Below are 11,126 nucleotides of genomic sequence, written 5' to 3'. Positions count from 1 at the left end.
TACCATCTAATACAAAAAAAATAATTTTTTGAATGAAACATGTTTGTGTGAAATATATTGTTGAAGTGTCTTTTTCTCTTCTCAAGCGGTCCGGTTGCTGTTCCCGGCATCTACAGTGGTTGATGAAAGTAATAATGTCCATTTACTGGCAAAATACTGAGGAATCCTCTGATTTTTTCACAATGCCGGACTTCTCCCCACCGTCCAAAAAGTAAATTAGTAACAATGAGACACTTTAATGCCTCTGCTGTGGATTCGTTCACACCAGTTTAATATGAATGTCTTTCCATGAAAATGAAAAATAAACAAGACAGTTGAAGTATGTTTCTTCTTATTACATCTACTCTAGGGAATCATTATTCTATGATAATAATAGATATTTTGAGTCTGACTTGTCTTGGAGTTCCAACCAGCTTTTCAGAGGGGTGTGAAAAGGTCTCTGCATCAAAGATCCACCGTCCCAGGAGCAACACCGAGGTGCTAGCTGTTTAAACTAAACAAAGCTGGGCGGTCGCAAACGCCCACTTCATTCTTCTGAACTCAAAAAGGTTGTGAACCACTGTGTAGAGTCGTCTAGCAATTCATTTTAATATGTCACTTCATGCAGTTCAAATCATTTCATCTTCTATTTACTGACTTTTTGTGTATTGGACCAATTTACTGTTTCGTTACCGCTCACATGGCCCCAAAGTAATGACAACGTGACCTTTGTGCTGCCAACAACTTGCAACATATCCCTCCCAAAAAAAAGAAAAAATGAACATTAATGTCACCAAAGAAGAAAAAACAAAGAGGACACACAGCCGGTACTGATCCAGTGTAATATCGATAACGGCCAAGCCGGGTAAATCCTCTGCTTTCTTATGGGGAAAGCCAAGCTGTGGGTTTGCTTTTTTCAAGTTAATGGCTGGTCAAAGTCAATGGCTGCCCTCCACCGAGGCTCCGCATGGCACCAGGGGGAAGAAAGGCACAGAAACGACGACCACCAGCTCCCTCCACGCAGGGCGCCATTTGTTTCCTCTGAGAGACATTTTTCCGTCCCTTTGAGGACAAGACTACCCACAGGCTTTAACTGCTCCTTCCACCACGGAGCAGCCGGCATTACCAATCCTCTTAAGGAAACCCCCACCCCCTCCCAACCAGGACTGCTCTTTCTCCTTTTTATCCACTGTGAAGTCTAACATTACAGCATTAAATAGGAGGTGTGTTTACTTCCAGCTTCCAATCCAAACTTTTTACACAATAAATGCCTGGAAATGACGCAGGTGGAGTTGACAGTTTACTCCCTTGAGTGGTTAAATTAATCTAATGTTCTCTTAGTGGTGTCGGATCAACACAGGGCAAAAATTGAGGTGTTTGGGTAACACGGGATGGAAGGGAAAATTAGATTTAGTTGGTTTGCTCTTGAAAGAAAGGAGATCTATTGTAGCATTGATGTCGCTTCGACCGATTTGGGTCAAATTGAACTGTGCTGTGCTGCCGGGGTAAACTGACCCACTTTGAATTTGTAGCACGAAAATGACTGGATACCGCAGACATATGCGTTATATTTTTCATATGTTCAGTTTCCAACCATATTTCCTACATTTAATGCGCAAAACATGCTTTTCAATTACAATCCAAGCTGGGGTTTTGTAACTTTGTACTTTATGATAGTGGGGTAAACAGATATATGCCAGCCATTGTCATGGTGAGATGAGCTGGGGGATGACCAGGGAACCTTATGAAAGGAAAAACCGGGACAGCAACAGTGATGTACGGTAGTAAGATATCAGTTAAAAACAAATAACAAACCCAAATCTTGCATCACATTTATTCTAGATAATCATTATTTAGGTTTGAGAAAATGATGCCTCTGGAAAATCTCTCTCATTCACCATTATCACATCCTAAATTATATAACTTGACCAAATTAAAGACAATAGACACAATATTTTTTACCTCTAAGCATTTACTTTAATTTCAATAAATCAATAAAGTAAGGGTCACCTAAGGGTTAACCCATACCCCTTTTGCATATGTCACATGAGTCCAATGAGTTTCTAAAGTATTGTTATTATTATTATTGGAAATGGTACTTCACACACGGTATTAATCAGAAGATGTTTTTAGTTCCTACAGTTAAATTTCTTTTCCCCGTATTCTGAAATAGGCATTAGCGTGATACAATGATTTCTGCCTTGTGGGGTCATTGACCGGCACACAGACGTATTCTTTCTCAAGGAGAGATTATTTAAAAGCTGTATTGCAGGATCAGCTGGAAATGCTGAATAGCAGGCCAGTATCTTATCAAAACATTGAGCAAACAAGATGGAATTTCAGTGCAAAAAGTAGGCTTACCAGCGAATCACACTTTTGTTGCTCTTTTTCAAAAATTATTTGAAATGTTCAGTTGATGGTAATCTGCTCCTCATACATATATGGCGTGTCGTGCATGTTTTACTGTGACAGAATGTGCCCTCACCAATTCCAACTCCCCTTCATTGACTTTTGTTTGCATCTGGCCAGTTGATTGGATGTTTGCAGTGCGGCGATGCTTTCAAGTGCTAATTGACAACTTATAAAAATCCCTTTGGGTGAAATAACCGGATTTTCTGGTTTTGAATTGGCATTCCACTAAATCTGAGAAAAACAACTTCAACAATAAATCAGGTGTGAAGGATGTAATCGGAAATCAATCGGTATAGAAAATAATAAAGCGTGATAGTATTTGACATTAATAGTATAAACATCTGTTTCTACCACTTTCCGGCTTTTTTTTAGGCATCTTTGGAGTTGGGGGTACCTGCGCACGCAGCTTGAAATGCGCGTTTCCGGGAGCCCTCGAACGCAGCCGGGGTGTCTGTCGGGTCTCGTGCTGAGTGGAACAGCTTCACGGACTACAACAATGACTGTGAGCAAGCATGGCCGGGGAGTTTGAATACACTTTACTTCAGTGAAAGGGCCGCTAATATTCACTACATGTGCTCGTTTGGGTGAGTTTCCACTTCTGAAGCGTCAACATCAACAGTGTTTTTTTATGTCCGAGTTCATGAAATCACGACCAACGACAGACCGATCGATCCGCTTAACGCGATGCGGCCCAGAGGCTTAACGTCAGCTTCTCCGTGTGCATATCTAGTTTTAGTTTGACTGATTGCCCCTCGTGTCTTCTGCTTTCCAGCGGGTTCCCGAGCACTGTGCTAAATGGAGCTCGAGGACCAATGGTGGAAAGGACAACTCGCTGCAGACATCTACCAGGCGCTACGATACAAAGTGAGTGGGACACTTGAGTGACTGCTGCTAGAAGCAAAACAATTGCATATCTCACATGAATCAGTGTTCCAATCTGTTGAATATCTCCCAAACAGAATTCCCTCTTTATTTTTAGTGGTATTATTTATTTATTTTGTATTATGACGTCGTTAATTGGCCATACGATAAGCAATGCCAGCGTCAGCCAGAGATTATTCAAGTAAATAAAGAAACAAAACTTTTCTTTTCTGTCTGGTGGACAAAACTATTTAGTGATGTCATTATTTCAGTCAAGCCCGCTGAACTGTCCTGTTGCTCACCAGCACACACCCAACTCATCACTCGTGCCCCAGTGTGTGAATGTTCTGCACGTTGAATGCGCATGCATAGTAAATGTAGTGACGGTCGTGTCTTGTTGTCTAACAGGAACTTAAGTTGCCATCCTACAAAGGCCAGTCCCCCCAGCTCAACTTGAGGCGATACTTTGCAGACCTCATAGCCATCGTCAGCAACCACTTCAGGCTGTGTCCTGCAGCCAGACACCTGGGCGTCTACCTGCTGGACCTCTTCATGGACCGCTACGATGTCACCGTGCAGCAGCTTCACATGGTCTCGCTCTCGTGTCTTCTTTTGGCCAGTGAGTTCGCACCCTCAAACGCACTCGATGGTGTTCTGGTCCCTGCGTGCATGGTGTGATGTTTTTCCCAAAAAACTCCCCTACGCTGCAGGTAAATTTGAGGAAAGAGAGGACCGGGTGCCCAAGCTGGAGACCCTGAACAGCTTGGGCTGCATGACCTCCATGAACCTGGTCCTGACCAAGCAGAGTTTGCTTCACATGGAGCTGCTCCTGCTGGAATCCTTCCAGTGGAACCTTTACCTCCCCACAGCCGCTCATTTCATCGAATACTACCTGTCTATTGCCGTCCACGAGGGAGACCTCCATGACGGCTGGCCGATGACCTGCCTGGAGAAGACCAAACTATACATGGCCAAGTATGCTGATTACTTCCTGGAGGTTTCCTTGCAAGGTGAGTTGCATTTGGTCCCAAAGTTGGAGAAAAGTTCAGTTTGACACAATGTAGTCAAAATAAATTGCACTAATTTGAGAATGTATAGAAATGACATTGATTACACGCTCTTCAATAACATCTTCACGCCCACTGTACTGACATTAAACCGCAGTATTAACAGTTTCCAACTGCCTGACAACCACTGTGATCAATAGAGATGCTGTAATGCTGTTTTTATAAGCCGATGTATTTTATGCAAATGCTTTGGAGGGCATTGAATATGCAGTGTGTCTTTTTAATTTTTGTCTATTTCAACTAAACAAATTTAGAAAATGAATATGTTTTGATTGTTTATGGTTCATAGTTACAAGTATGGTTCAGGAAATTCCTTTACAATTTGAATACATTTTAAATGCGTGACTCAGCTTAACAACAGTAATTGCCACGGATCAGACAAGAGTCAAAACAAAAGGTACTTCGCTAGTTGGAATTCATTAGCAGTGTGAAATAACAAAGTGTAGCAGTTAACGGTCTTCCAGAGCCAACAAATTGTATATGTTGTTCTCATATGTGTAGAAGTGTGTGTGACAGCATCTCGCATGGTAAAACAAACGTTAAATCCCTTCCATAACTCCGTTTTGACCAATAACGGCGTTTTGCAGTACAGTTTTAGTTTATTTTGCTGCACGCGCTGATCCCTTGCTGTTTTCTTCCCTCAGATCATATGTTCTTGTGTTTCGCCCCCTCTCTGGTGTCCGCTGCTTGCGTGGTCACGTCCCGCATCGTCCTCCACCTGTCCCCCTCATGGCCGCCCCGACTGCAGCACCTCACGGCGTACACATGGGAGAACCTGGTCCCGTGTGCAGAGAAACTACTCATGTGTGTAAACCCGCCTGTGGCTCAGATGACGCTGAATCCGCGTACACGCTCATTCCAGCTGCTAAAAAAAGTAAAACGGATGTATACTGACGACGCATGCTGCCACGTTACACAAGAACAATAGGACCCCGACACCCAGGAGCTCACATATTCCACACTGCACATTCAACACGCTCAGGCTCACCTCACAGCGCTGGATCTTTTCACTAATCAGCAGCGCGACCCTTTTGTTCCTGTTTTTTCCCAGTGCACACGAGGGTGACGTCAAAGAGGCCAACAAGCAGAAGTGCCAGCAGCCCGGCCAGCAGCAGCAGCAGGGCCACGCAGTGTTCCACGGTTCGGGGCCGACAGTCGCCGTGGCCCAGTACCTGCACCGCTCCAGCCTGCAGTATCCCCAGCAGCCCCCCCCGCCGCAGCCAGGCCTGGCCCCTAACCACAGGCTCGCCTCCTACCTCAGCCACTCTGCCGCCAGCCTGCAGGCGCCCAACGACAACGCGCAGGCCCTCGCCGCCTCCCAGGATCCAAAGTCCAGCATTCCCAACAGGGCTTACCAAGTCAGCATGCACTACACATGCGCCGCCCCGTGCTTCGACAGATGATGGACCTTTTCCTGAAGGTCTTTTTTTTTTTTTTTTTGGGTGGCAAGACATAATAGATGGTGATCTGTTTCTCTTGAACGTAATCTAACACAGTGAAGAAGAAATAAGTGTTTTTAATTTGGAGAGACCTGATGTACTTGGTACAGCACTTTGAACCACAAGGTGTACGTAATGTGCAATATGCATGCTCTGCAGTCATTAAATGCATGGAGCTGGCATTAGGATTTCTGTTTGTTTGAGATATCGGGTGTGAATGTTGTTGTGATGTGGGCTAGAGGCAGAGTTTGCACCACTGTATCCACTAGTGTCACTGTATAATTTAGCTGCAGACCAAAAGTCTTGTATTTATTTGAGCCAAATTACCTCAAAAGTTTTGACAAAATACCTCGTGCCTTTATCCTTTGAGTTTAAGGCCAGTTACAAAAAGGGACTTGTGTTGGTTTATGGTTAAGATTGGAGAGCACAGTTTTCTGTACCTCAAACTTTTCTCTGTTTCTCCTTTTTGTTTTTGTGATGAGTGTCATTTGTAAAAAAGAAAGGGAAGAAAATAAATCAACTCTCTTGATCTCGCAATTTGTTTGCGGTTTCTCTTCTGTACACGGAGGATTTCAATCAGTGCTATGCACTTCTATGATCATTTTAAATAAAATACATATCTGTGTTGGTTGAACTGAGATTTTTGTATTGTTGACTTCTTTCATATTGACTTTTTTTTTTATTACTGAAAAAACCCAAGACTTGACAGTGAGCTCAGAAACAGGATAGACTTTCACATTTGCACAACCAATTACTGTCTCCTGCCCTCCTCATGCATGTAAATGGAGTGGAAATATAATATATAATGCCGTCCGCTACAGCCCCACTTTGACCTCATAGAAGTTGTGCCCCACTAAGTGGCCCCCGGCTTGATGATGTTTTAGCGGGCAGCTCCAGGTGCTTGTCAGAAGATTTGACATATAGGAGGTCTTGGAACCAGTGGCTACAGCAGCCAGTTAATACAATAAAACATGAAGAACCAGATTGGATGTATGTTTAAAATATTGAAAGTAAAGTTGTCCAACTTGCCTTGAGCGTTCCCTCTCTATTTCCTGTTATTTCCATTGTTGGCTTATCATAAATTAACTAAAAAGGCACAAAACTGCATACACTGCCAATCATTTCTGTTTCTGTCTGTTGACATGGCGATCTGCAGTCTGCAGAGGGCAGTGTGCGCTTCACAGCTCTGTTGTATTTCTGCATGTAGGCTGTCCCAGAAATAAAGATGATCAGATTCCCCTCATTCTTGTTTTCTAGGCTCTGTACTTAGAAGAGCGAAAAGCTAAATGCCCATTAACATTGTGGCATCTGTGGTGAACAGCGTACCTTCACTCCCCTGGACATCAGATGAAAAGACTTTTAGAACGCTGGTACTCTTAACTTTAACTTCTCCTCTGCTCTTTGTGGGGCTACGCTTTTATAAACCCTAAAAGAGGTCTTGTTAGTTTCTAACTAAATTCGGTTCTAACGAAACTATGTGGTCAAGTCTGAGGGAAATGTAAACATCTTATCCCCTTCTGAATCCTGAACATGTCATGAAACTGAAATAGCATTTCCGCTCTGGAGTTATTCGCCCAGCTTCCTGCGGAGGAGGAGGTCGACTGGTGGACCTGCTGGGGAGGTTTAAAGTCATCCCATTGTTTAGCCAAATCAACAGCGTCTGCTCGCTGGAGGGATCTGTTCAGTTGCCAAACCAGTAGGTGGACCATGATTTATGATAATGCCTATTGGCATTTAGTGGGATGCAGAAAGGTGAACACAGTGAACGAGGAGGCGTTAAAGCCTAGAGGCACATTTCAGTGTCATATGAGCATTTTGAGATAACGTTTGGTAAAAAGCAGTAAAGGTCAAGATACTTACAAACCCATATTTGTGTTTTTTAAAATGTTGCCTTTGAAAGAACCACCCACCTGTCTATCTGTTACCACCATGATTTACTCTACTATGATATTTTATGTGTTTTCCAAATTCAGAATGAACATGTGTCCATGTAGTAGATTCTCTGATAAATCAGGTTGAGGAAAGGAACTAGTGAGATGCTGCTATCGAACAGTCGTCAGCACCCAAACTGTCTGAACTGGAGCAACTGGACTTGCAATAAACGTGTTACTAATTAAACAGCCAGTCTTCAACAAATAGAAATGGAAATCTTGGTAATACACTGTACGTTATACTGAAGGGAGCTTGTATTTTGGCCAAACTTTCAGCATATGATTCGCTGCGACCTTGCAATAATGTTCCATCTGTCCTTTCAAGTCCTGGGTGGCTTTGAGGCGTTCAGCTCCAAATAATGAATATTGTAGAGAGCAAAAGGGATGTGCGGCAACGTTGTTTTTAATCTGTCAAAATATTAAAGCAGTAATGGCTTTTTAAATCCTATTTTAACACATTTCTAAATGGACATTTTTAGGGTTAACCTCAGTACAGCAGCGAAGTGGACATTAATTAGTCATGACAAGATCTCAATGACCCGTTAAAATGGCCGCCGCTCCGCCCATTCTGGTTCACTCTAAAGTGGGTAAAAAAATCTCACCTAAATGACTGCGCTGTTTGGTGAGAGAAGCCATAGTCAAGCTGTACTGTGGGTGAGTGGGGAGCACGGCCGTCCTCCTATCAGAGGGTTGTTGGTTCGATCCCAAGACACTTAACCCAACATTGCTCCTGTAGCTGCGACTACAGTGTGTGAATGTTAGTTACTGATGTGCAGGTGTCACTGTGTATGGTTCTCCTGTCGTCAGTGTATGAATGGGTGAAAGATGTCATGTAGTGTTAAAGCGCTTTGAGGGGTCAGAAGACTAGTAAAGCGCTATACAAGTACAGTCCAATTACCATTTACTTCTGTGGTCCAACTGCTCTTTAAGGGCCAGCAGTGTCTCTGAGAACAACAACACAAGGAGATTGTTGTGAGGACTGCTGCGAGGCACACTCCAGTGTATCACTGTGTACCACGTTGCTAAAGCCAATAGCACATTGGTCACGAGAAAGGTAATTTCAAAGATGACTGTGAGGAAAAGCTAGTAAGCTCTCTAACTGAAATAAACCCCTGCGTTCACACCAAATAAAGAGCTATTATGTTGAAGCAGGGTGTTATCTTATCATTCTCCTTATATTTCTAATTATATGACTCGTGTATTTGTTTTGTTTTGTGCAGATTTAAAAAAATTATACGTCTGCCTTCATTTTAAGACGGCATTGTGCAATGACACTGTTTTTTTTGTTACATTGGTGTCAAATTCCTCTCAGATTATTGCCCTCCGCCTTCTTAAGATAGCATGCACAACAATTGCTACTAGGTTAAGGAAGCTGACGCCAGCTCCTGTTAGCCGGGTCAGAGGCCAAGTAGTTCTGACTCATGCACCTGCTGCTGTTGCTAATAAACTCAGTAACCATAAACTAAAGCCTCTTTCTCATTGATCGGCTTAACAACACTGTACATGATACGTACCCAGCTAACTAGCTAGGCCAGTTTGTGAGCTCGGTTTATTCCTCATCATCTGAGTGAGACAGTGGCAGCTCTGGCCAGCAGAAGCTACATGTGTCTGCTAACACTGGCTCTCAAATGCGGAGTAGTAATCCAAGCTAACAAGCCTACACAAACAGAATTAGCAGCCTTGTTAAGCTGAAGAGATTTGAATGTGTCTTTCCAATTTACTGTGTTTATTTATAGTACAATGTTTCTAATTGGTTGATTCAAAGTAACCAAAGCAGTGCTCTTGCTCCAGCTAACAGGAGCTGGCTGAAAGATGGTGATGAAGTGTTGTTATGAAACTCATTTAACGCATTTTAAAAAAAAGTATATATACATATACATATATATCAAGTGCTCCACTAATAAATATTAGTTTAAATATTACTGCTTTGCTAATAATACTGATTTGATAAATAATATTGTATGTGTTTGATGTATGAGTGTCATATGGGGCATCTTAGTCTTGGAATGACAACCCAACTCAAAGATTAAACACGGATCATATCAGAAAAAAAGAATTCCAGTAATATTTTAGATTTCTACAGTGAGGGATGAATCTTGCTCCAGATTCATGAGCTTAATACATGCAAAGAAGCTCTTCATGAATAAACAGATTGTCCACCTTCTGAAAGACATTGTCTAAGCCCAATACATTCAAATGATGGGTTGCATTCAAAGTTGTGAAAATCTTTTTCTTTCATTGCAAAATCACAAGCACCTTGCCCTTTAACCCTATTCAGTCTGGATGATCTGTTTGCCTTCAGACTGATCAAAAGACAGATGGCACAAAAGCAAGCCAGCTTGAATATGTCATCGACATCTCGGGAGTACATCCAAATGAGATGAGCAGGCCTCATATGTCCCACAATAGCAACATGCTGCATGTGTCCGCAGTGAGGATTGCAGATATCCTTTGACAGGCGTTGTGTTATCGGTTCCTAGTTATATATTTCATGAATATCTGTCTTTTTCACTTGTATGCTCCATTGTCTGTATTCCTGTTCAAAATATATTCTATATATATTCGCTAAAATACTTAAATGAAATGTTCATTGTCTAGAACCCAGCAACTAAATATCCTGTTGTGCAAATATTTATTCCGAACATGTGTTTATTTTTAAACATGTTTTTCTGCCCTATTTACTGAGAATCAGTGGGTGAAACACAGATCAGCCTCAGAAAATGATTTCATCACTGCAACTTCCTCTTTACATCTAAAACGGGTGAAGATTATGGTCCTGTTTTTTTATTTTTGCTGATTTTCTCCAATACTCTGATAAAGTACTGAAAAATAACTCACTTGCAGGTTAGTAATGAGTCCAACTGCAATACATCTCAGTAGTCTATAAGGAGCATATGTATTCAATATATCGTTGTTATTTTTAAATCACAGAAAATCCCTGAAAAAGTTGATTCCCATTTGTTTTAAATTTTCTTTAAAGCACATCGATCATGTAGCAATTCTACAGTCAAATAACTTCCACTGTGCATAGGAACTTGTTTACACTCAATACTTTGCAGAAATAAAACAGGATTGACTGTAATCTAAAAAGGAACAGACATTGTGCTAAAAACTGCAGTGCCCTTATGCTTATTTTAGACATTGCATAACAATGTTTCATAACTAAAACATCTGAAAACAGACAGGATGCTCATTGTGTGATGAACCATTTCTGATTCAAATCTTATGCCGCCGCTTTACACAGCGATGGTTTAGTGTACATTTCATTGTACGCATTTGCATATTGCAGATACTTGTACGATAGTACAACCGTTGTCCCTGTATTTTCATCGTATTTGACCAACTTAATGTCATCAACAAAAAGGAATCATTGACCAATTTCACTGGAAGAAGCATCAGCAAACATGATTAAATATAGTAAAAAAAAAATATCCCCA

General features: G+C 41.8%; 1 protein-coding gene and 1 long non-coding RNA gene across 2 annotated transcripts; one reads left to right on the top strand and one right to left on the bottom strand.

Moving 5' to 3' along the window:
• Positions 1-2,793: 2,793 nt before the first annotated feature.
• ccnj (cyclin J) lies at positions 2,794-6,396 on the top strand. Its single transcript, XM_040178095.2, has 6 exons — positions 2,794-2,975; positions 3,164-3,255; positions 3,661-3,871; positions 3,963-4,262; positions 4,964-5,123; positions 5,371-6,396. Exons 2-6 carry the CDS (start codon positions 3,187-3,189, stop codon positions 5,720-5,722), a joined length of 1,092 nt encoding a protein of 363 aa, XP_040034029.2. The 5' UTR covers positions 2,794-2,975; positions 3,164-3,186; the 3' UTR covers positions 5,723-6,396.
• Positions 4,586-5,521, bottom strand: LOC144409479 (uncharacterized). Its single transcript, XR_013467937.1, has 2 exons — positions 5,308-5,521; positions 4,586-5,184 (listed from the first exon to the last, which is right to left on the bottom strand). It is a non-coding gene; the product is annotated as an uncharacterized LOC144409479 (long non-coding RNA).
• Positions 6,397-11,126: the final 4,730 nt, after the last annotated feature.

Source organism: Gasterosteus aculeatus, chromosome 6 (genome assembly GCF_964276395.1).
Source record: "Gasterosteus aculeatus chromosome 6, fGasAcu3.hap1.1, whole genome shotgun sequence".
NCBI lineage: Eukaryota > Metazoa > Chordata > Actinopteri > Perciformes > Gasterosteidae > Gasterosteus > Gasterosteus aculeatus.
This window is presented reverse-complemented; position numbering and strand designations above follow the sequence as displayed.